The following is a 25,983-nucleotide window of genomic DNA, read 5'->3' as shown; positions in this document are numbered from 1 at the left end:
TCTTTGATGTCAGTGTGGCCTTTTCAACTCTTATGAAAAGAACAAGCATGTTACAAGACATGATCAGATTCTTAAAAGGTCTGTATTTGATTGTTCTGGGGGGCCTTTGCTCCTGGATCCATCCAGATGCTGCACAGAATGCCTGCAAGTGCTTTATGAAGACATTATTGATCTCCAGTCCTGAGACTGGCAGATTAAGCTCAGCCACTTCCTAAATGGACTAGTTACTTAACTTTTTCGGAGATCTCTAAATGTATTCATTTACAAAATAGTGATAATTGTACTCATCTTTGGGATTATGAGAATTACATGACACAACACAAAGAAAGCACACTGCCTAGTTGTAGGTGTTCAGTGAAATCATATCCATGAGGTGTAGTTCTTGTAGGTATTGATTAATTATAACCATTTTAAAGTCTATTCTCGCAGAGTTCTTGTATATATTTTAATGTATGCATATAATAGAATATTGACAACTTTCAAATTAGAAAATTTAGATTCTCCATAGCCAATAATGATTTCCTGACAGTATTCCATGGCCTATTTCTAAGCCCCTTCAGCAGCTCAAGCCCAGCACTCTTAAGAGGTTTTATCTCAAAAAAAAAAGAGGTTTCATCTCACAGATAGTGCTGTGGTCATGCCATTCATTGGCCTATTTGGCCTTGCCTGGTTTAGTTTTTTAATTTGCTATTGTAACTTTGCTCTAATGTTTTCCTTGAGCTTACTTTGCATTTTTTAAAGGAAAAGAAAAGGAATGCTTATTATACCAGGAACACTTTATAGGAAATCTTAGCCAAGCTTCTTTTAGCTGCAAATAATATAAACACATTTAAGTTAGCTTAAGGAAGGATTGTGTTATAGAAACTGATATTCCCAGGTTTATCAATTTGACCAAAGTTAGGAAGTGAATACAGGTCTCAGAAAGACTTAGGTTTATAACTAGGAACTGTTCAAAAAACCTAGGCAATTCCCCTTTTTGTATGTCTTTCCCTGTTTCCCTAGCTGGGTGGTCTCATATGTCTGCTTTTCTCTGCATACCTGCTATTTGCTGTGTGACTCAGAGCAAGAATCTTAATAGATCTGTGTCCTTGTATGAAAAAAAAAATGTATTAGTTTCCTGTGTTGCTGTTAAAAATTACCAGAAACTGGGTGGCTTAAAATGACAAAAATTTATTCTTTCACAGTTCTAGAAGCCAGAAATCCGGAGTCAGTAAGCTGAAATGAAGGTGTGGGCAGAGCCACACTTTCTTTAGAGGTTCTGAGGGAAAATCCATGCTTTGCCTCTTTGAGCTTGTAGTGGCTGCTGGTTAGTCCTTGGCTTCTGGCCAGCGTTTCCCTCTGTCTTCACGTCACCTTCCCCTGTACACATGTGTGTGCGCTCCTGCATGGGCACGTCCTCTGCTATCTGTACCAAGTCTCCCTCTAGTCTCTCTTATAAAAACGTATGTGATAGGCATAGAGAAGACACATGTGGTTGGAGGGTAGGGGAAGAATGGATTGGGTATTAGAGATTAGCAGATGCAAACTACTACATATAGAATGGGTAAACAAGGTCCTACTGCACAACACAAGGAACTATGTTCAGTATCCTCTGACAAATCACAGTAGAAAAGAATATGAAAAAGAGTGTGCATCTGTATAACTGAATCACTTTGCTGTACAGCAGAAATTAACACAAAATTGATCAACTGTACTTCAATAAAATAAATTTTAAAAAACTATGTGGGGACTTCCCGGTGATACAGTGGTTAAGACTGTCTGCACTTTCAGTGCAAGGGATGCGGATTTGATCCCTGGTTGGGGAATGAAGATTCCACATGCCTTGTGTGGGAAAAAAAAAAAACAAAAAAAGTAATTGCCAAGTAGGGCCCACTTTTATAATCTGCCCTTAGTGTGATCGTATCTGCAAAGACTTTTTTTTTCTTATAACATTTACAGGTTCCAGGTATTAGGACCTGATATCTTTGAATGGCCTTTATCTAGCCTACTACAAATGGGGATCATAAAGACGTATCTCAAATTTGGCAAATAATAAAAGCTGTGTAAACGCTAGCCTCCTTCTTTCTCTATATCTATGCCCTTCTTTAACATTCCCTTCACATACTTTTCTGGAATGTTACTATCACTTTAAGTGTGAACCTGTTTGGATGATAATGAAAATAATAGCTATCTGGTGGCTCAGAGGTTAAAGTGTCTGCCTGGAATGCAGGAGACCAGGGTTTGATCCCTGGGTCGGGAAGATCCCCTGGAGAAGGAAATGGCAACCCACTCCAGTACTCTTGCCTGAAGAATCCCATGGAGGGAGGAGCCTGGTAGGCTACAGTCCATGGGGTCGCAAAGAGTCGGACACGACTGAGCGACTTCTCTTCTCTTCATTAACTGTCTATGGTAGCCCAGGCACCATATACTGTGCTTGAGTATTTTATATAATATAAACTCAATATATTATAAATATATACGTGAGTATTTTATAAAAATGCACAATGTTTTATAAAATAACTGTGCTTTAGTATTTTATCTATGTTATATAGATGACAGTAAAATCCCCATTTTACAAATGAGAGAAACTCAGCTCAGAAAGGTGAAGTTACTTAATTTGCCCAAGTTCACCACCTGCTAAGTGCTGGAACTAGGGTACAACTAAGGATCTTTAATTTTGAGGGCTGTGTCCTTATACCTTGCTTGTTACTGAATGCAGTTCAAATCTGGTCTTCTGCCTTGGCCTCTGATCAGAATCTTTCCAGGAGGTTTCTTTTTTTCTGTTTTTTGTTTTAATTGAGGTATAGTTGAGCATGGAAGCTTCTCCACTGGTTAATAATTATAACTGTCATTTATTGGGTGTATACCATATGCTGGACACTTAGATACATGATAAGTAATCCTTACCATCTTCCTACAGGGTAGAAGTGGTAGGTTACCGCTAAAGAAAGTAAGGGAGAGGGAGAAGCCTTCCACATTTCTGATTTGGATACTCTTAAGTGATGATGAAACTCAGAGAACATGAGTTCTTTTTTCAGTTAGGCTTTGTTTGTGGAATCTACAAGTAGATGAAGGAGTCTGTTCCTACAGCAAGATGCCACCTCTGCCAGTTAGCCTGGAGAAGGTTATGTTCAGGGTCTACCCGGGGTTGCTTCTTTTAGAACTGCAGGCTTAAAGTCATCATTTCCACTATGTTCTAACTTTCATATGTTCAGTTTCTGTTCCAGATGATCGCGCTGAACAACGAACCTGTCTTATTTGTGGGGACCGTGCCACAGGCTTACACTATGGAATCATCTCCTGTGAGGGCTGCAAAGGGTTTTTCAAGCGGAGCATTTGCAACAAGCGGGTATACCGGTGCAGTCGTGACAAGAACTGTGTCATGTCTCGGAAGCAGAGGAACAGGTGCCAGTACTGCCGCCTGCTCAAATGCCTCCAGATGGGGATGAACCGGAAGGGTAAGTGGTGCTTGCAGCTCTACTGCCCACCCTTTACCCATGACTTTATCTTCAGTGTCAGCTAGTAAGCCTTGGAGTTAGACGTTTAACTACACCTACACTATATACTGTGTATGTACTCATAATCTGCCTACAAGGATCTCCCAGATTAGGTGGGTAAAAGACTGATGAGGCATTAAGGATCCTGTGAAAAGGAATGCACAGGCTCCATGTGGCAAGACCCCAATCAACAATCAGGCGCTAATAACTAGGGTTAATATACTCCTAGTTTTTTCAGGGCATAATGAAAAGAAGTAGGAATTTTATATGAAAAGACAAGAAGGCTGTAGGTCCCCTGAATGTGTTATCATTCTGTTCGGTAGAATCATGGCATACTCAGGTTAGATATGCCCAGAAATCTGCATCCAAGTTGGTGAAGAATTGGGGATTTATTGGCAAGTTTTCCAAGAGTCACTAGCCTAAAATGACACAAATAAACCAATATTCGAAGGGAGTTGGCCTAGAGGGCAGCTTTGAAGAATGAATTGGGCTGATGGAAGCAGAAAAACCACCTAGAAAGTTTTTAGAAGGGTCCAGAAGAAAGGGAAGGGGAGAGTGATGGCATGGATGGGGAGGTGTGGGAGAAGCTCACCTCGTAGGAGTTGGTGACATACTGAGTATTTGGCCTTACCAGAAATTGAAACTGAAGATTCAAATTAATAGTAAATTAATTAATAAAGAGTGGGGCAAAATGTTGACCTTTGTAGGTGCTAAATTTGAAGTACCTGAGAAGGACACCTATAGACAGACATCCACTAAGGAAGTTGGATATATAAATTGGATTGGAACTGAGGTGACAAGCCCTGCCTACAAGTAGAGGTTTGTGGAGCTGTTGGCATAGAGGTAGTAAAGTTTTGTTAGTGAGTAGAAATCACCCAGAGAGAGAACTTGGATACAGAAGAGAGAGCCAGTGTCAGAACTCTAGGAGTATTCTCATGGAGGGTGGAGAGTGGTGCAATGTAGTTCAGTAAAAGAGCCCAGACTCAGGAGGCAGAGGTTGGTGACAGACTAGATCTGTGACCTTGGACAGTTTGTTTATGTCTGTAATGCTCAATAATCTTTACCTTTATAATGATATGATAAAACTTTCAGAGCTCTCTAGAGGGTTAAATATGACAGTGTATATAAAATACTCAGCAAGGTATTAGGAGCTCATAGTAGTAGTATGGGGTGGGGATTAGTCAGATTTAATGAATTGTTCAACTTTTGGTTTTGTAGATACACTCAGATATCCTTCAGACTGGTTTTTAAAATTGTGTATGTTTTTAAAATTGTAAACTTGCCTGTTACGAAGAAAGGTGAGAGATACGGGCTTCCCAGGTGGCTCAGTGGTGAAAAATTCACTGGCTAATGCAGGAAATGCTGGTCCATGGGGTCCTTCCTCTCCCTGAAAATCCTCTCCTGTCCCCACTGTCAGTTTACTCCTATAGAAATTCCCCAATACCAAACAAGTAATGTCTTGAAAAGAGAGTCTGGTCATCCATCTGTCTCATATTTATCTAGTTTGATTTTGGTCTCCAGGTTTCTCATCTTCCTTTGTTGCTGTCATTGAGAGAGAGTGGGACTGTTAGTCGCTCAGTCATGTCCGACTCTTTGCAACCCCATGGACTGTAGCCCGCCAGGCTCCTCTGTAGGATTTCCCAGGCAAGAATACTGGAGTGGGTTGCCATACTCTTCTCCAGGGGATCTTCCTGACCTAGGGATTGCAGGCAGATTCTTTATTATCTGAGCCACCAGGGAAGCCATGCCTTCATTGAGTTTTATCAGAGCATGTTTATGGGTTGCCTTCTTGACTGTTTTCTGATGAACCATCCTGTTTATTCAGCGTGTTAAGATTCTGAGGCTTCCAGCCAAATTTGCCTGTTTCAGAGAAGAAGAAGCTTACCCACAGAAATCGTCTAACCATATCTAGGAGAAAATGACACAGGAGGTGTGAGGGATGTAAAGCTGCCTTCCTAGGTTTATTTGCATGCCAAGCAGGCAGGCTCAGTTGCACAGTGAAGGCTTTGTCTCAGAGAGAAACCCTGCCACCTACTGGTTGGTGCTGAGAAAGCAGAATTAAAATTGCAGTTGCCATTGGAGTATTTTGGGGGCAATAAAACTATGGTGTTTGACACATAATTTTATGTATCTTGTCAAAACCTATAGAACTGAACACTGCAAAAGAAGTTAATTTTACTGTATATAATTTTTTCGAGCAACCATTATTGAAGGGGGAGGAAATAAACTGTAGGCTATGGCAAATAAATCTAACTAATAATAAAAATAAATCACAAAGGCTCATTGAAGAGAATGAAGAAGAAAAGAGCTAGCCTTGGAAAATAGCATTTTGACTGTATACTATTAAAATTAAAGACAAAAAGAACTGTATACAAACAAAGCACTCTGATTTATAAATTTGATTTTCTCAAGGTTATGGTTTAGGAATTCTTTCACTACTTTGTTTGTATACTAGGGTTGAACACATAAGTAAATATATTGTTGATAATGAGAGTTGAGTTTCTCACAACAGGGAAAGAAGTTATAAATCAGGAAAGAGGAAGGCTAGAATGAAACCTCTGATGCTAGATTAGACTCAGAGGTTGTTGTAACATGGATTCATGTTTAGATAGATTTAAAAAAATAGTTGTGTATGTAGATACATGAATTTTATATATATACATATATTGCCTGACTCTAGGCATTGTGAAAGGCTAGAAGCAGTTACAACCCCAAGAGTAATGAGCACACCTAGTATTCACGCCTTGGTTTCTTAATATCAGTAAAAGGAATCAGGACTCCCTGGAGAACTGGTTGACTTTAGGACTGAGGCAGGGAATATATAAGATGAGTCTGGAGCATCTTGTGGTGCCAAAAAGCTAGAATGTGCTATAGATATAGATATATGTTAGTTTATAACCCAAAGAATAAAATATCCATGAGTTCATACTGATAAAACGTATTGAGTAAATAGAGGAATGATGGTTCTTCCTTAGTGAAGAATTCTAATTAATAAGTGTAGAGAAAATAAGAGAGATGGACAGTCACCATTAGAGCACCACAGTAGTCGCTATAGGCAAGATCTCCTGATGGATGCTAAGATAAAAGGCCGTAGATTTAAACAGAATCAGAATCTTTAGAAGTCTCAAAGTATTTAGTAATTACAAAGAGAAAAATAGTACTTTTCAGTAGAGAATTCTGACAGATATCCTTTAGCCAAGAGATCAAGAGTAACATGAGTGTGTTTACATGGATATCATGTATCCCCAATATGATCACTAAGAAGGGCACATGTGCACATGTACACACACAGGGATGGAGAGGTTCGTTCCCCAAAGCCCAAATCGAGCAATATTCTTCAAAATAACTGGCATTCTACAAAAATCTCCAAAAGTGTCAAGGTCATAAAAGATAAAGACTAAGAAGCTGTCACAGACTGGAGGAGACTATGGAAGCATGACAACTACATGCATTGTGAGATCCTGGGTTGGATTCTGAAACAGGAAAAAGATATTAGTAGAACTAGGAAAATCTGAATAAAGTCTTTGGTGAATAGTGTTGTGCCAAAGTTAATTTTCTAGTTCTGATGAATGGTCTGTGGTTATGTAAGCTTAGTTTACAGAAGGGAAAGCTGGGTGAGGAGTATATGGAAATTCTCTGTATTATTTTTACCACTGTTCTATAAATCTAAACTTGGCCTCAAATTTTAAAGATTAACTATTAAAAAATACAGCTGCCATGTGTACCCTCAGTCTATGTCCCCCATCTCTGATACAGATATCTTTTCAGAACTCAAAATTGGCTGGTCAGGAAATTAATTAACAAGTGAATGAGGGAGATTTAAATAATGGTGGGAAGTAGAGGCTGGATCCTTTCTTTTCATCTCCACTACTACCTGAGTGCCCTCAATATACATTTTCCTCACACATCTTGCCGTCTTTAGGTAAAGTCAGGAGTCCTCAAAATAATTTTCAAGACTCCTCTGGCATCCCTTTCCTCCCCTCCATATAGGGGGAAGAATTATGTGCTCTTCCCACATATGCAGTTCTCTTAAGAACTCAAGGATGTTTCATGTTTTGGCAGCTTTGCACATTTGGTTTTATCTTCCTGGAATATTCTACCCCCTTTTTCTTCACCTGACTTATTCACTCAGTTTTTATTTGTAACATCTTCTAAGAAGCCTCTGACACCACCTCCCACTCACCCGATGACCTTCTTGAACTTCTGTAACCCGTTTTTGCCCTCTGCATAGTAATGATCACCTTGTGCTCTTTGTCTGTTCTCCCCATTACTGAGTGATCCTTTCAAGGGCTGTGACCAAGTCTTACTTTTCTCTTATATCCCTTTTGGTGTAGGATGCTTCCTGGTTTGATGAATTGAGTATGGTTGGTCAGGGATAAGGGAGACCGGATAAGAAGTTGGGTGAGGGGAATATTGTTAAAATCATTAGAGGCAAGAGGAAACTACACTGAGCCACATGGGAAATTCATATCAGTTAAGTAGTTTTGTGGAAATAAAAAATTCCCTTAGCTTTGTTGTCTCATAACTTGCTAGATAACTAGTTCAAAAGTCCTCCAAGTCAACCTTCTTGGAGGAGGTTGGTGTTTGTAGAAGGACATTGTGAGATAGTGATGCTGTGGCATTGCCTTGTCACTGGACCAAGAGAAACACGGAGTACTAGGAGGAAGAGAAAATATTTGAGCAGAAATCGTGAAGGAAAAGAAGCTCAAACTCCGTAGAAACTTAAAGAGCTTTGTAAAAATGACTCCTGCTTCGGTCACTCTTCCTTAATGTGTATTATTAACTATTTGAGAGTAAGTTGAAGATTCATTCCCCTTCGCTTCTCACATAATTACAGCACTGTTATCAAAATCAGGAAATTTAACATGACAATACTATTAATATGAAATTAAAAGATGCTTGCTCTTTGGAAGAAAAGCTATAACAAATCTGCACAGTGTGTTAAAAAGCAGAGACATCACTTGCTGACAGGTCATCCCTATAGTCAAAGCTATGGTTTTTTTAGTAGTCATGTATGGATATGAGAGTTGGACCATAAAGAAGGCTGAGCACTGAAGAATTGATGCCTTGGAACTGTGGTGCTGGAGAAGACTATTTGAGAGTCCCTTGGACTGCAAGGAGATCAATCCAGTCCATCCTAAAGGAAATCAACCCTAAATTTTCACTGAAAGAACTGGTGCTAAAACCGAAGCTCCAATACTTTGGGCACCTGCTGTGAAGAGCCAACTCATTGGAAAAGACCCCGATGTTGGAAAAGATTGAGAGCAAGAGGAGAAGGGGGCGACAGATAGTTGGATGGTATCACTAACTCAATGGATGTAAGTTTGAGCAAACTCAGGAAGATAGTGAAGGACAGGGAAGCCTGGCATGCTGCAGTTCGTGGTGTCGCAGAGAGTTGGAAATGACTTAGCAACTGAACAACAACAACACTATTAATTAATTGCCCAACATATTTAAGTTTCACTAGTTATTCCAATGTCCCTTGTAGCAATTTCTATTTTCTAATCCAGGAGCCAGTGCAAAATCACACACTGTATTTAGTTCATAGGTCTCTTTAGTCACCTTTAGTCTGAAGTGGTTCCTCATTCTTTTCTCATTTAAAATCATTTATTCTCTAGACTGTGCCTTAGTTTGGGTTTGTCAGTTTTCTCACAGTTAGGTTGCTCTTGATGCAGTTTTGGTGAGAATGCCACAAGTGCAGTGTTGTGTCCTTTTAGTACATCCTGTCAGGAGTATGTGATGGGCTTCCCTGGTGGCTCATTGGTAAAGAATCCACCTGCCAATACAGGAGACAGACGTTTGATCCCTGATCCAGGAGGATCCCACATGCCACAGAGCAACGAAGCTCCTGTGCCACAGCTATTGAGCCTGTGCTCAGAAAAAGCCTGTGCAGCATGACCCAGCACAGCCAAAATTAAATAATATAAATTTAAAAATTAAAAAGAGTACATGGTATAAGTTTGTCCTGTTATTGGTCATGTTAACTTGGACCACTTAGTTCAGGTGGTCTCACTTGGGTAAGGTGATGTCATCACATTTTCCACTATAAAGTTTCTTTCTGAATAGAGGCAACAATATGTGCAGAGGCAAAACTGTGTTGTAAAACAGCATGGCATATTCAGGAACTAACAGTTCTCCATAGGTACAATGTAACATTTATGGCATAAGATGAGAATGGAGAGTCCCATAAGAACCAGATCCCAGAGAATCTTGAATGCCAAGCCAGGGAACTTGAATTTAATTAACCCATAGACGACAATGAACCCAGTGGATTTTTGAGCAGGGGTTTGATGTAGTTAGCTTTGTGTCTGTCTTTCTGATTTCTGGGTTTGGTTGGCTGCCAGCGCCTAACCAGGTGAGGAATGCATTCTAGAGCAGGAAAAATATTTGTGCTTCTTCTGAGCAGATAGAAGAACCATAGCTGATGCCATTTTCTTGGGTTTAGATGAGAGGTGCAGCAGAACTCTTTCTGTGATCCTACCCAAAAGCCCTTTGTTTTGTTGTTTTAAGTAAGTTCACTACCAGAAAGACTCAGCCCTGCTGAAAAACTTGCTCTTAACTCAATGTAGCATCAAGGAACAAGTACAGCTTTAGAATAAGAAGACCTAAATTGAAATCCCTGCTCTATCAGTTCTTAACTGAGTAACTGTGAACCAGTCCCTTTTTGTTTAAACTGCATAGGATATTAACGTATACTTTGTGTGTGTGTGTGTGTGTGTGTGCGCGCGTGCGTGCGCTGCTGTTTATTTTTTAACTAATTTATTTTAATTGGAGGATAATTGCTTTACGATATTGAGATGGTTTTTGCCATATAGCAACATGAATCGGCCACAGGTATACATGTGTGTCCCTCCCATCCTGAGCCACCTTCCTACCTCCCTTCCCACCTCCCTCCCCACCCCATCCTTCTGGGTTGTCCCAGAGCACCAGCTTTGGGTGCCCTGCTTCATGCATTGAACTTACACTGTCCATCTATTTTACATACAGTATTGTACATGTTTCAATGCTATTCTCTTAAATCATCCCACCCTTGCCTTTTCCCACTGAGTCCAAAAGTCTGTTCTTTACATCTGTAGCAAAGGAGATATAGATGTAAAAAACAGACTTCTAATATATACTTTTTAAGATTGTTTTGAGGATCAATAGATCTGAGTATGATATAAGTTTTAAAGTATGAGCCAAATTTTTGTTTTAACAGAGGCACTATGACACATAATGTTGTTGCCCACACTTCAGGCAGTTTCATGCCATTTTAACAAATGTTACCATCTCTGATTAAACCAGTACTACTGTTTATTTTGTGTTCTTTAAATTATCTTTTTGAAAAAGTCAAAGTGAATTTTCAAGTAGTTTTTAGCACTTCAGTGAATGGAAAATCAGTATTTTTTTTAATGCACATTAGGATAAGTGTATAATTAAGAGATTATCTATGTACAACCTAAAATTATGTTTTTCCAGTGGGATGCACACACATTTTGGGAAATTATAGTGGTGGAAAGAAAGTTGGTTTTAACCTGATAGCCTGGGCTCCAAATCTTTATTCTGATATTTAGTTTCTATCACCCAAAGGAGAATATTTTTCTGAGTATCAGAGTTATTTGTTCAGTGGGAGTGATAATACTAATAATACTTTACTCATGGGTTAACTTTACACATGACAACACCTAACATGTATATGAGTTTCTTACTCCAGTTGGGGTTGAGGGACAACACAAGTTTTTAAATAACAGAGCAAGAAATTGGTAAGATGTAAATCTTTTAAATTTATGGCACTTTAAACAAGAAGGAAAGCATGTTGAATTCCTTCCTCACCTCCAAGACATTGAGATTGAAATATCAAGTGAGAAATATTCAGTGTTATACCTGCCAATGATAGATTTTTGTTCTGTACCTGTGAGCTGAAGCAAAGGTATGTGTGAGATACCAGTATTGGAAATAGAAGTGTCTAAAGTCTGTCACTGGCCCTGAAACAGCAGCAAAGGAATTTTAAGATGTTTAGAACTTGAAATTAGGTTAAAAGAGAACAACCATCATGTCTCTAGGTAATATATATATAGCTGTATATGTTTCTTGCCCCCAATTCACAGTAGCCTTTTAAAGTAGACTGTTAACCTCCTACTTCGTAAGTGGAAAGTAGTCACTCAATCGTATCTAACTCTTTGCAACCCCATGGACTGCAGCCCACCAAGCTCCTCTGTCCATGGGATTTCCCAGGCAAGAATACTGGAGTGGGGTTGCCATTTCCTTCTCCAGGGGATCTTCCCAACCCAGGGATCAAACCCAGGTCTCCTGCATTGCAGGCAGATTCTTTGCCTTCTGAGCCACCAGGAAATGCCAAGCCCTATTCTTGGAGCTTTAGCTAAATTATGTATAACCCTCACAATTCCCCATAAGACAGGTTCTAATATTCCTCTTTGTTTTTCTGTAAAACTGAAATTCAGAGAGATGAAGAAACTTGTTTGTAATTACTCAGACCTGGCAAAAACAGGATTTAGACTCAAGCTTGTCTAAGTTGGAATGTTTATTCTTCTAAGACCAAGAATGATTTCTGCTTTAAGGAAAATGAACTTCCTGTCAGCCTTTCAATTATCCCAGGTAACTGTTAGGCTTAGAGCCTTTACCTTTACAGGCAACCAACCATGCCCTAATGACTTTATAGATTGGATAACCTAACCTGGAAGTAAAAATATTGTATTTAAAAATGGAAATAGTCTTTTTGTCTCCAGAAATAGATGGGGAAACAGTGGAAATAGTGTCATACTTTATTTTTTGGGGCTCCAAAATCACTGCAGATAGTGATTGCAGCCATGAAATTAAAACACGCTTACTCCTTGGAAGGAAAGTTATGACCAACCTAGACAGCATATTCAAAAGCAGAGACATTACTTTGCCAACAAAGGTCCATCTAGTCAAGGCTATGGTTTTTCCAGTGGTCATGTATGGATGTGATAGTTGGACTGTGAAGAAAGGTGAGCGCTGAAGAATTGATGCTTTTGAACTGTGGTGTTGGAGAAGACTCTTGAGAGTCCCTTGGACCGCAAGGAGGTCCAACCAGTGCATCCTAAAGGAGATCAGTTCTGGGTGTTCATTGGAAGGACTGATGCTGAAGCTGAAACTCCAATACTTTGACCACCTCATGCGAAGAGTTGACTCATTGGAAAAGACTGATGCTGGGAGGGATTGAGGGCAGGAGGAGAAGGGGACAACAGAGGATGAGGTGGCTGGATGGCATCACCGACTTGATGGACATGAGTTTGGGTAAACTGTAGGAGTTGGTGATAGACAAGGAGCCCTGGCGTGCTGCGATCCATGGGGTTGCAAAGAGTCGGATACGACTGAGCGACTGAACTGAACTGAACCTTCTTGAATTTATCAAGGCTTTCAAATTCATCATCCTGGTGGGATATTTGTAGCTATAGGACTACTAATAATGCCATCGTGTTTGTTGAGCATATTGAATGTATACAGTGTGTGTATCCAGTGCCTTGGAAGCCCAAAAGTATCTGCTGCCTATGATGGAAAGAATATGTGCTTTGGGTCCAGAAAGACCTGTGTTTTAATCTTAGCTTCACCAATTACTACCTTGTGCTTTTGGCCAAATAAGTTTTCTTTTTGTGCCTAGTCTCTTGTGGGCATGCTTCTTACTATTTTATATTTACTTCCAGCAATCAGAGAAGATGGCATGCCTGGAGGCCGGAATAAGAGCATTGGGCCAGTCCAGGTGAGTTCTGGGTCTTACTCTGTGTGGTGCACCCTGGAAGCTGAAGTCTCCAGATGCTCCTGAAGCTGCTCACCTTGATCCTCCTATGTGCTTCTGGTGGGGAGCCAACTTTACTTTCATTCCTGTTAAACTGCTTTTAGAACCTGGGTATGAATGTGTTTTGAAAATATTAAGTATATAAAAGATAATGATTAAAGTTCTTGTGATCCCTCAACTTGCTTAAAGGATTTTTACAGAAGGTGAACCCAATTCTGGTTCTAAAGCATCCAGAGGATAATTTATTTGTTAACTTTTTGCCCACATAGCTTATGGGATCTTACTTCCCTGACCAGGGATTGAACCCAGGCCCTCAACAGTGACAGCATGGAGTTCTAACCACTAGACTTCCAGGGAATTTCCCAGAGGATTTTTATGTCAGTCACTTAAGGTTGTTGGTTGTAGTTAGTCTGGCAGAAATCAGCAAGACTACTTAGCTATTCAATGTTGTTAAAGGTATTTCCACCTAAAGTTCATTGCCTTATTTGTAAAGTGAGGAAGGTAATACACATTCAGTCCCACAAACATTTACTCGGTAGTACTTACTGTTTACCAGACTCCCTGTACTGTAAACTCAGTCTAGTGGGAAAGATGTTTTTGAAGAGCTGGGTTAAAGGTAGATGAAACTGGTGGCAAAGAAAAAGCAGTTAAAAGGGTTTTATAGGACTTCCCTCGTGATCCAGTGGTTAAGGCTCCATGCTTCCATTGCAGGGGATGTGGGTTCTATCCCTAGTTGGGGAGATAAGATACCACATACCATGTGACCCCCCAAGAAAAAAGCAGGGGGCAGGGGGAGAATGTTACAGAAGTCCAGGCAAGAGATATAGACTGTGGTTTCAAGTAGGGCAGTAATAGTACAGACTGAGGAAAGGGAATAGATTCAAGAAATATTTAATAGGTAAAATTGATAGGAGTTATCCAATTGAATGTGGGGGAATGAGAGAAAGACAGGAATTCAGAATTGTCTTAAGACATACACTGATGATGTATGGGAGGGTTTTCTGTCATGTGAGCCTGGTATACATATGCACTCAGTTGGAGTCTCTGTTTAATCAAACACTTTTATTCATTTATTCAAATCATGTATATGTCTTGCAAATTAATATATTTCAGTCTGCATTCATATCTGCTCTATTTTGTGTGATAAAAACATATAACATGAAATACACCTCTGTAACAAATTAAGTGTACAATACAGTAGTGTCAACTATATATGCACGTTTTGTATAGCAAATCTCTAGAACTTTTTTTAAAGCTTGTGACTGAAACTTTAATAGTAACTCCATATTTCTCCCTCCCCCCAATCCCTGACAACCATCATTCTACTTTTCCCTTCTAAGAGTTTGACAACTTTTGATACATCATACAAGTGGAATCATGCAGCACTTGCCCTTCTGTGATTGCCTTATTTCACTTAGCATAATGTCCTTAAGATTCATCCATGTTGTAGCACGTGACAGGATTCCTTCCTTTTTAAAGCTGAGTAATACTCCATTTTTGTATATAGCACATTTTGGTTTTTTTTGGTTTTGCTCTGTGGTTTTTGCTTTTAATTTTTATTGGAGTATAGTTGATTTTCAATGTTGTGTTTCTGTTGTACAACAAAGTGAATTAATCCACTCTTTTTTTAGATTCTGTTCCCATTATAGGCCATTACTGAGTGTTGAGGAGAGTTCCCTGTATTGCAAAATAGGTCCCTTTTTAGTTATCTATTTTATAGATAAGTACTAGTGTAGGAGATTCTCAGTCCCAGTCTCCCAATTTTTCCCCCACCCATTACCCCCCTGGTAACTATAAGTTTGTTTTCTACATAAGTTCATTTGTACTATTTTTTTAGATTCCACATAAAAGCTATATCGTATGATATTTGTCTTTCTTTGGCTTACTTTCACTCACTATGACAATCTCTGGGTTCCATCCATGTTGCTGCAGATGGCATTATTTCATTCTTTTTTATGGCTGAATAATATTCCACCATGTATATGTGTACCACACCTTTATCCATTCTTCTGTTGATGGACATTTAGGTTGCTTCCACGGCCTGGTTATTGTAAGTAATATATAGCACATTTTGTTTATTCATCCACTGATGGACAGTTAGAGTATTTCTACCTCTTGGCTGTAGTGACAGTGGCCTTGGCTACAGTGAACATGGGAGTGCAAATATCTCTTCAAGATCCTAGTTTCAACTCTTTTGGATAAATACCTGAGTGGGATTACTGGGTCATATGGTAATTCTGTTTTTACGTTTTTGAGAAACCTCCATACTGTTTTTACATAGTCAACCACACCATTTTATATTCCCACCCAAGTGCACAGGGTTCTAATTTTCCCCATCCTCTCCCGCACTTCTTGTTTTCTTGGGAGTTTTTGTTTGTTTGTGTAGTTGTTTGTTTGATTCTGGCCATCCAAATAGGTGTGAGGTGATCTCTCCTTACAGCTTTGATTTGCATTTCCCTGATGATTGGTGACATTGAGCATCTTTTTATATGCCTTTTGGGTATTTATTTGTTTTCTTTGGGGAAATGTCTATTAAGTATTTTGCTATTTTTTAATCAGGCCGATTAGTTTAATTGACTATTGGGTTGTAGAAACTCCTTATATATTTTGAATATTAACCTTTATCAGATATATGGTTTGTAAAAATTTTCTGGAGGGTGCCTGTTCACTTTGTTGACTTTGTTTTGCAGAAGTCTTTAGTTTAATGTAATTCCATTTGTCTGTTTTTGCTTTGGTGTCATAGTCACAAATTCATTGATAAATTAGGGTTATTGGATTAATACATATGAGCTACTATATATAAAATAGATAAGCAACAGGATAATACTTTGTAGCACAGGGAATTATACCCATTATCTTGTACCTATAATGGAATAGACTCTGCAAAAATACTGAATCGCTGTGCTATATAAACCTGAAACTAACACAACGTTGTAAATCAACTATATTTCAATTAAAAAAAAATTAGTGTCAAGAAACTTATTCTCTATGCTTGCTTTTAGGAATTTTTAAAATTTTATGTTTGTCTTTAATCCATTGAGTTGCTTTTTGCATATAGTGTGGGTAAAACTCTAATTCCATTCTTTTGCATATGGATAGCTGGTTTTCCCAGCACCACTTGTTGAAGAGACTCTCCTTTTCCCATTGTGTAGTCTTGGCAACTTTGTCAAAGATATTTTGACTGTATGTCTGGGCTTATTTGGGGGATCTGTATGTCTGTCCTGTGCCAACACTTTACTGTTTGATTACTTTAGCTCTGTAATATGTTTTGAAATCAGAAAATGCAAGGCCTCTAGCTTTGTTGTTCTTTCTCAGGATTGTTTTGGCTGTTTGGGGTTCTTTGTGGTTTCATATGAACTTTAGGGTTTTTTTTTTTTTTTTTTTTTCCTGCAGAAAAAATGCCACTGGAATTTTGATAGGGATTGCATTGAATCTATAGGACAGTTTGGATAATATGTAGTTTTTAACAATGTTAAGTCTTTTAATCTATAAACACAGGATGTCTTTACATTTATTTGTGTCTTTAATTTCTTTCACCTCCTTAGTTAAGTTTATTCCTAAGTATTTTATTCTTTTTTAATGCTATTGTAAATGAGATTGCTTTCTTAATTTTCTCTTCAGGTAATTCATTGTTAGTATATAAAAATGCAACTAATTTTCCATGTTGGCTTTGTATCCTACAGCCTTGCTGAATTCTTTGATTAGTTCTAATAGCTTTTTGGTGACATCTTTAAGACATAGAAAGACTGTATGTCTTCTGTGAACAGAAATAGTTTTACTTCTTCCTTTCTAACTTGAATGGCTTTTCTTTCTTTCGTTTTTTTTAATTTGCCTAGTGCTCTGCGAGGACTTCCAGTAATATCTAGAATAAATGCGGTAAGAGTGGGTATCCTTGCCTTGATCCTGATCTTAGAGGAAAAGCTTTCCATTTTTTACCATTGGGTATGATACTAGCTATGGGCTTTTCACATATAGTCTTTATTTATATTCGTTCTTTTTATATTTAGATACAATAGAAAGTTTATCTATTGGGAAGAATTCTTAAGCATTTCCTCAATGAAAAACCTTCCTCAGTATTACCTAATGTTCCTTTGTCATGCCAAGGGATCTTCAGTCATTTACATCTACAGACTCTGTTCTCTCCAGAATTGAGGAAGCTGATGCGCAGAAAAATCTGTTTCATCTGTCATTGCATTTGTGGGTTTGATAGTGGGCATATAATTTTCCTTTCAGTCTTTTTCTGTTTCTAGGTGGTATGTTAGGAAGAGAGAGCTATTATCTCCAAGTCCTTAATTGTACTTAAAAGGAATAGAATTTCCACTTATTGAGGACCTGTTGTGCTCATGCACTTAATAACTTTATCTTAGATTAACCTTCCAAGTCTATCTGACTTAAACCTGTAAGATAGTGAGGTTTGCTCCAGCATCTAGTGAGGGAACCAGGAGCTAAGAGGGAGTGTTATTATCTCTGTTTTACTGATGAGGGAGCTAAGGTTCAGAGTACTTGAATGATTTGCTCAACAGTAAGTACCCAGGTAGGACATGTGGATAAGATTTAAACCCAGATTCAGGCACTCCCACACACCCCATCGCCTGTTCAAGGCATTAGTGGTTGTTTAGTGTCCCAGGGGACCCACAGGGAGGGACTGCTACAGTCCAACTGAGTCCAGCCAGGATCAGTGTGATTTTACAATAACTGGCCCTTCTCACCAAACTCAAGTACTCTCATGCCCTCCATGCTCTGGTCTTGCTTTCACCACCATCACTGAGGCTACACATTCAGGGCCTCAGTAGATATTTTGTAATTTGATGGCACCATTTGTCTTCGCGTGTCTCATAAAATGTAAACAATGTTCTGTGTTCTACAGACTTCTAAGAAAAAAGATTTGGGTTGGTTTGAGTTTTTTGGTTTTTTTTCCTGGCTACATGTGACTGAATAAAAAAAGACAAACCCTCTAATTCAATATGCAGTCCAAGCTACTTAAAACCAAGTCCTCTGTGCTGGCTGACTTCCACTTCTAAACATCTCCTGTGTTTATGACTGGAGCAGCCCTAGGTTCCCTCATAGGCTGTTGCAACAAAGAAGTACGCAATTTTGAGTCAGATAGACTTGGGAGAAAATGTCCTCCCAGGCTTTTCTTAGGAACAAAAAGCAAAAATTCATCTGATTCTTCCTCCTCAACACTCACTCTCATTTTGTGTGCTGACTTTAGCCATCTTGGCCTCAGCCCTGGGTTAAACACTTTATGGGAGAAGTGTTTGTCCTCTCCCTGTATGGCATTGTAGTTAGAGCACTGGACTGCATGTATGGCTGCTCCGGCCTCTCCCTCAAACTCCTGCTCAGACATGGGCAGGTCAGTTTGCTTGTTGGAGCTATAATTTCTTTTATTCAATAGGCTTAGAAATGTCTTTCTTACTAAGAAAACTTGTGTAAAGGTATATAGTCAGTACTTAATAAGTGGACATTTATTCGTTTATCCATCATGCATTTATTTGAGTACTGCTTTCTTCTAGATTCTGTCATAGCCTGAGGTCTTATTGGGGATATTTTTGTGATACATTATCCAGTGGTAATGAAGATATCATTGTCAACCTTCTATAATAGTTACTATCTGCTAGGCTCTTTTCCAAACATGTGTTAATATATTAACTAATTTAATCCTCACAACAATCCTATATGATACTTACTATTATTCTCTCCATTATACAGATGAAGGAACTTAGGTTTACATAATTATATGACTTGCTCTAAGATGGAACAACTAGAAAGTGGCAGAACTTGGATTAGAACAAAGGTGATTTGACTGTAAAATTCAAACTCTTAACTGTTATGCTATTCTGTGTCTCAAATACACGGAATTGTATGAGTGGATAGAAGAAAGACATAAAATTCTATCTGTGCTTAGTAATAGAAGGATTCAAAACGAAGGTGACATTTGAATTGGATCTTAAAGGAGTGGTGTTTCAACAGTAGGAAAGACTAGATGAAGGACAAAGAGGAATGATGAGGAACCTAGAGGCTTTGTGGCTTGAGAGGAGGCGAAATGGGCAAAAGGAAGGATATGGTGAGCCACAGTGCTGGTAGGCAAGCAGCCAAGCTGTCCTAAGATTATGAGAGACCTGAAGTATGGGTGTGGAGGGGAGGAGATTTGGTTTTCTCTCTAGAGAATTGTAGGAATCCCCATGGAGTTTAAATAAGTTCTCAGTCCTAAAAAAGGAACAGAGGGCATCCTGAGCACTCAGTCTAACATATATCAATACCTTATCAAAGATATCAGAGGAAGAGATCGAAAGGATTATGTCTGGGCAAGAATTTGAGGAAGAGGCCAATCATTGGAGCAACCATGGTGACAGCGACCACAGCTCCCCTGGGAACAGGGCTTCGGAGAGCAACCAGCCCTCACCCGGCTCTACACTCTCCTCCAGGTGAGCTTCAGGGCAAACCCAGCAGCCTCTGGGGGTCACTCAAAGAGTGGACTCATCAGCAAGCAGCCTCTGGGCTGGGCTGGTATTCCTGCCCATCTGTCTCGGCCACTGTACTCTTGCTGCCTCAGTCTTGCGGGGTAGGAGTCGGGATAATGCAAAGCAGCATTTTGCAGCCATATTTTAGCTAAAGACCTGAAAATGTTGACATTCTCTTGCAGACTGCTAAAGTGCTGTAGCCACTATTTGTGTCCATACTTTCTTCACCTAACAGAATGACATTTTAATTGTAGCTCTTTTCTCTTGGTTATTTTTTCACTTGGGGGGGGGTGGAAATTGACAATATTGGACCAAGCTATCATTTCTCTGCCTCAGCAAGAATGAAGATTTTCACATTATAAATTTTAAGAAACAGTGAAAACTTTTCAAGTTAGTCAGATTTGCTGGTATCATGAAATAACAGTTTTTGAAGACTCTTGGTTCTAGAATGGTATCTTAAGTTAGGTGTGAAATATAACCAACCATCACCAAGGAAGATTCTTTTCTCCAGAAATCTCTGCAGTAGGACATTTTTTATAAAGGCCAAATAATAAATATTTTAGGCTTTGCTGGCCATACATTCTAGGTCTTAGCTACTCAGTTCTGCCATTGTCATGCAAAAGCAGCCAGAGACAATAGGTAAATGAATGAGCATGGCTGTATTCTAATAAAGCTTCATTTACCAAAACAGGCCATGGGCCATAGTTTGCCAGCCCTGTTACAGGAGATTCATCTAGATAATATTAGTTGACTGAATGGTTAGATTTCTCCAAAAAGAGGGGAAGATAAGAATGTGCCTTTCTCTTGATATTTCATTATCGTTTTTATTCACTCATTTGTTCCCTAGTTTGTTCCTTCCTTTGAATGTCCAGGGAGTTGCTGCCACATGCCAGGTTCTTTGCTTGGTGCTGATTTGTTTTGTGGTCTGGTGAGACACTTAGCCTGTCTCTGACTTAGTTGTCCTAGCAGTATAAAATATAAACACTCACCTTTGTCATCACAGTCTATGAATATTCTGTGAAACTCCCCAAATGTGGCAAAGAGATCATGTACTCAATATTTATTCAGTACAACTCTGCCAGGTCCTAAGTGTCCAAAGGTGAGCCATGCCTACACACACTCGCCCAGAGTCCCCATCAAGTAGGGGAGACATACATGTTACCATTGACTATGGTCCTGGCTTACTGAAGACAAAGAGCATAGCCAGAGAACACCTGAGCCACCTCCTGGCTCACTTCCTCTGAGGAGGCAGTGGACCTGTGATGGTTCTGCTTGACATGAGACTTTTCTCTCCAGCAGGTCTGTGGAATTAAATGGATTTGTGGCGTTCAGGGATCAGTACATGGGGATGTCTGTGCCTCCACACTATCAATATATACCGCACCTTTTTAGCTATTCTGCCCACTCGCCACTTCTGCCCCCACAAGCTCGAAGCCTGGATCCCCAGTCATACAGTCTGATTCATCAGCTGGTGTCAGCCGAGGACCTGGAGCCACTGGGCACACCCATGCTGATTGAAGACGGGTGAGTGAGCCTTGCTGTATGTAGCCCTGCAGCTTCAGTGTGGTCCCTTCCCCACCCCCACCTTCATCCCAGGCTTCTCTACCCCAGGCTTTGAAATGAGTCAGGGTATAAGAAGTGATGCCTCAGGCATCAGAGGACAAATCTGTGCTCATTGAAGTCAGTGGCTCTTCATTTTTCTCTTGAACATCTTTTCTCATAGAACTGGGGCTGTTTATCTTTTCCTATGGAACTGGGATTAAAGGGCTATTGTTTCTGGTTGGACTTGGTAAGCCAGACCTTGGACTGGGTTTGAGCGCTTCTGTGCCAGAGATGAGCTGTAATTCTGGATATAATCATACATTAGGCTTAGGCTTCTTAACATAGTTGTGGCCCGTCTGCGTCCCTAGTCAACAGACTCTGGGGTAGCCTGGTGCCATGTGCTCTGTGTGTGGACCTGAGTGAGTGGAAGAAATGCTCTCAATCCTGTCAGCTCTGCCTGAGTAGAGAATAGTTCGGCCATTTAGGCCTACATTTGACCTGGACCATAGGCTCTTTCAGTGTTATTAAGCTTAGATTTCTTCCTTTGCCCTGCCTGCCCAAGATACCCTGAGATTTCTTAAGCTAGTCTCCAGTTTCAGAAGAGGAAATTCACTTATCTTCCTATAGGGAAGACATCATCAGTTCAGTTCAGTCACTCACTCAGTCATGTCCGACTCTTTGCGACCCCATGAAGCCATCATCAAACCTTTACATATCGGGTGTGGGGGTGTGGAGAAGAGTCACACCACAGGGCTTTGAGAAAAAGAATACTGGGACCCTATTTCCTCCAGCTGAGAGATGAGGAAGGCCCTGTTCCTTCCATTGCACAGTAGCTTAGAAGGGCCGAGCAACTCTAGTTTCCTAAACTCTCACCACCAGGGGGTGCAGTGAGAGCAAGAAAAGCTTCTGAATGCGTTGTATTCTCTTTCAGCTATCTCGCCCCGAGGCTCAGTTTTACATCAACCCGTGTATTGAGTGGGCACCAGATGTACCCTAATGGAGCTTTCATTGCCAAAACTGGTGCACGAACGACTGGGAATTTTTTTGTAACCCGTGAAGCATTAGTGGACACCGACATTAAAAGTCCTGACAACTGCTCAAATGTCTAAGCCTCCTTTCCCCTTCGTAACCTTTTCTTACCAAACCTGCCCCTCCAGCCCTGAGCTTGCTGCGGGCCCCAGTCCTATCCTTTTATCATTAGACTGAATTGAATGGAGCTGGAGATCCATGGTCAAGGGCAAGGAGCCCACTGCCAGAGACCCTTTGTGCCCTTAGGAGTAGCCTCCTCCTTGGCCCCCATCCTCACTGCTTTGGCCACTAGAAGTAACTTTCCCCTCTCCATACCCCCTCCAGATATGCTGTGACTCAAGCAGAGCTATTTGCCTTGCTTTGCCGCCTGGCTGACGAGCTGCTTTTTAGGCAGATTGCCTGGATCAAGAAACTGCCTTTCTTCTGCGAGCTCTCAATCAAGGATTACACGTGCCTCCTGAGCTCTACGTGGCAGGAATTAATCCTGCTCTCCTCCCTCACTGTTTACAGCAAGCAGATCTTCGGGGAGCTGGCTGATGTCACTGCTAAGTACTCACCCTCAGATGAAGAACTACACAGGTGAGAGCTCCTTGCTGGGGAGGAAGTCTCAGGCAACCAGACCATTGTCATCTCTGCAAGGCAGGGTACCTGGCACTCCACAGGATGAGCATTAAAGCCACCCAGGGATGGACATGAATCTTCACTCAGACGCTGACTAACTTGTAACTTTGGTCAGATCTCTCATCCTCAAGTTCTGAATTCATAAAGTAGGGTAGTGACAATAACCGCCCCAACAGGGTAGTTGTGAGGAAAAAATGATGACGTGCAGCAAAACTTAGCAAGTGCTAAGCTGTTACTTTGATCACATCTGGATTACTGAGTTAACGTATCTGGAAAAAAAAGAAATCTGACATTTTCCTATAAGGTAAGGGGCTGTGAGCTATGATTTACAATCCAAGAACAGGACCCTGGAGTTATTGTAATACCTACTGTGTGCCAAGCACTAGGCTTGGTATTTTACATTACTGTCTTTCTTTCTTACAGCCTCTATTATTGTAGGTGTTGTTACGCCCATTTTATAGGTGAGAAAACTGAAGTTTGGAGGGACTTGCCCTCGAGGGTTTTAGATTTGAATCCAGTGTCTATATTTGAATCCGTGCCTGCCCAATTGAAATCTTAGGCTCTTTCACTGTATCTCAGAGGCAGTAAGATAAGATCATGGGACTGAAATATTGAACTCTGCTTTCTTGATGTTTTCCCCTGACTAGGATCCTTCTAACCTCCTTGTCTAGAGCAGGTGACACCCCAAAATCAGGAAAAAAAAGATCCATTGATACATTTATGACTTGCTGACTTATTTATGTGAAAAACAAAGTTTAAATCCTATTTTAATATTTCACCTTTACTAGACAGTTTAAAATAATGGAAGTCATGACATTCTAGAACACCAAGAAAGAGAAGAAAAGGTACCTCCATGGAAGGAAGATGGAGAAGGTGGAATACCAGCCTCCAAACTTCTCTTGCACATCTCCCTCTGCCACTTAATCATCATAATAAGCTGAGACTTCGGCTGGGAACAAAGCTCCAACACCTTCAAGGGCCCTTTGCATAGCTGAGGGAGGGAAGAGTCTAGGTTCTTTCTCCACTAGTTTTCTAGTATTTCCTTATTAATGATCCTTACTGGCTTGATGGTAATCTATAAATGACAGGAGTTTTAACCCAGCTGACATTTGTCCTCAAACAGAGCCATCTGATTTTGCAGATAACCTAACCCCTTGTCTTGAGCCTCTAATTCACTTGTTTCCATCAATCTCCTGTCTCCTGCTCTGTAACTCTGGGCCAGCTGAGTGTTTGGATAGCCTAAGCCAGCTCTAATATTGTCAGAGTTTGCAGAACTGGCCCAGTGAGCTTGGCCTCCCTGTTTGTCTGGAATCCACCAGTACAGCCTGAGGCTGTCTAAAAAGTGTGTTCTGCCCTCTGTGGGATGATGAATTTTCTCAAACCCTCTTCAGGTAGGCAGGGATCACTGACCTTGTGGGGTTCCCTGGCTTTATGTTTCATAAAAAATACCCTGTCCCACTCTTTCCAATCCCTTGAGCTGAAAGAACAAGGCAGGGACCAGTAACAGTTGAACTAGTGAGGGAAGTTTTACTTTCTACAAAGGGCCCTTATCAGAGAGAATCTAGAGCTCCACTATCCAGCATAATAGCTGCTAGCCTCAAGTGGCTATTTACATTACTTAAAATTAAAAATTTAGTTCCTCATTTACACTAGCCACATTTTAAGAGCTCTGGAGCCACATGTGGCTAGTGGCTGCTATACCAGACAGTTGCAGATATACAATAGAACATTTCCATCATCATAGAAGGTTCTGTTGAACAGTGCTAACTTTGAAACACGAGTTGCAGCTGAGCTCTCAAGTGAGTTTGAGGATAAGAAATAGATTTGTTGTTAGTACTCCCACTCCACTATGGAATCCTTCAGTGGAAAAATACAAGTTAAAATTCAGCCTGTCATTTTTGATGTGACGCTGATTTATTGAGCACCTATTGTGTGTGCTGGGAGGAGAGGTGTTGAGATAACAGATGGTGCAGACATGGTTTCTGACTCTGAGATGAAAGCTCATATTCTTGATTTAGGGGGTTGTGGAACAAATAGAAGCAGATAGAATCTACAGTTCAGGGTGATACTAGTGGAGATTGAGGAGGGTGTACGAGGGACTGCGAAAGCATAGACTAGGGCACGAGTACCTCTACTTGCAGGATCAGGGAATGCTTGCCAAAGAGGAGGAGACATTTGAGCTGCATCTTGTAGGGGAATTTTTGTAAGCAGATTAGAGAGAATAGGAGGCAGGCAGGAGAATAACACAGAGTCCTAAAAATTATAGAGATCCTGAGTGAGTGGTTTGAACATGTAACCAAAATGCAATCTTGTGGATTAAAGTATAGAGAGAATACATCTGAGAGTGAGAGAAATGAGGGGAGGAATGACAGGAGTGAAAGACGGAAAGACAGTCATCAGGGCACTTAAATGCTAATCTAAAAACCTTTGGGTTTTATTGTGTCCGTGATATTAAGTCGTAGGACATTTTAAAGTGAAGCAATTACGTGTCAGGTTGCATTTTACAAAGATTGCTGTGGCTATAGAGTGCAAGATGGGTTGCATGGATAAAGCTAGAATACAGTGTAAGAAGCTGGTCCATAGCCCAGGAAAAGTCAGCAAGTCCTGGACAAGGCAGCAATGACAATGGGATTAGAGAGGGCAACACAGAGTAAAGAGATGCCAGGGAGGTAAAGGCAGTGGGAGGTAAGCCTCAGTGAGTGAAGAAGTTGAGATCCTGCCAGGCAAGTGGGCACCAGTTCTCTTAACCAAGATAATGGAGCCTGGGAAGAGAGATGCGCCTGTCTGAGATTGACTCAGAGTGTGAGACACATGTGGAACTGCCCAGGAGGCCAGAGGAAATAGAAGTACAAGAACCTTTGGAATCGGGCTCATCACTGTAAGGCAGTCCCCACTCTGCTGGAAACCCAGACTGTGGAGTCTGTAATTGGCCATAGCTCTTTCCTACCTTGCCTGCTCCAGTGTTACTCCCACTCCCCCAAAATGCCTTTAGTTTTTCACAACTGCTGAAGGCAAGTGAGTTCCTGCTGTCACGAAAAGACTTTCTCAGATGATACATGACCACCTCCTTTTCTCTTCTCAAATATTGAATCAAATT

The 25,983-nt window shown here is 40.4% G+C and overlaps 1 protein-coding gene across 1 annotated transcript in view; it reads left to right on the top strand.

Moving 5' to 3' along the window:
- The window catches only part of NR6A1 (nuclear receptor subfamily 6 group A member 1), a 47,023-nt gene that overhangs the window by 5,763 nt on the left and 15,277 nt on the right, over positions 1-25,983 (top strand). The window contains exons 2-6 of the mRNA XM_040225722.1: positions 3,157-3,437; positions 13,142-13,197; positions 19,504-19,658; positions 20,994-21,218; positions 22,590-22,844. Coding sequence (XP_040081656.1) covers positions 3,157-3,437; positions 13,142-13,197; positions 19,504-19,658; positions 20,994-21,218; positions 22,590-22,844 — 972 coding nt within the window. The remainder of the gene's footprint in view (positions 1-3,156; positions 3,438-13,141; positions 13,198-19,503; positions 19,659-20,993; positions 21,219-22,589; positions 22,845-25,983) is intronic.

This window comes from Oryx dammah, unplaced genomic scaffold (genome assembly GCF_014754425.2).
Source record: "Oryx dammah isolate SB20612 unplaced genomic scaffold, SCBI_Odam_1.1 HiC_scaffold_25, whole genome shotgun sequence".
Classification (NCBI taxonomy): domain Eukaryota; kingdom Metazoa; phylum Chordata; class Mammalia; order Artiodactyla; family Bovidae; genus Oryx; species Oryx dammah.
Note: the sequence above shows the minus strand (reverse complement) of the source record. Positions and strands in the feature narration are given on the sequence as shown.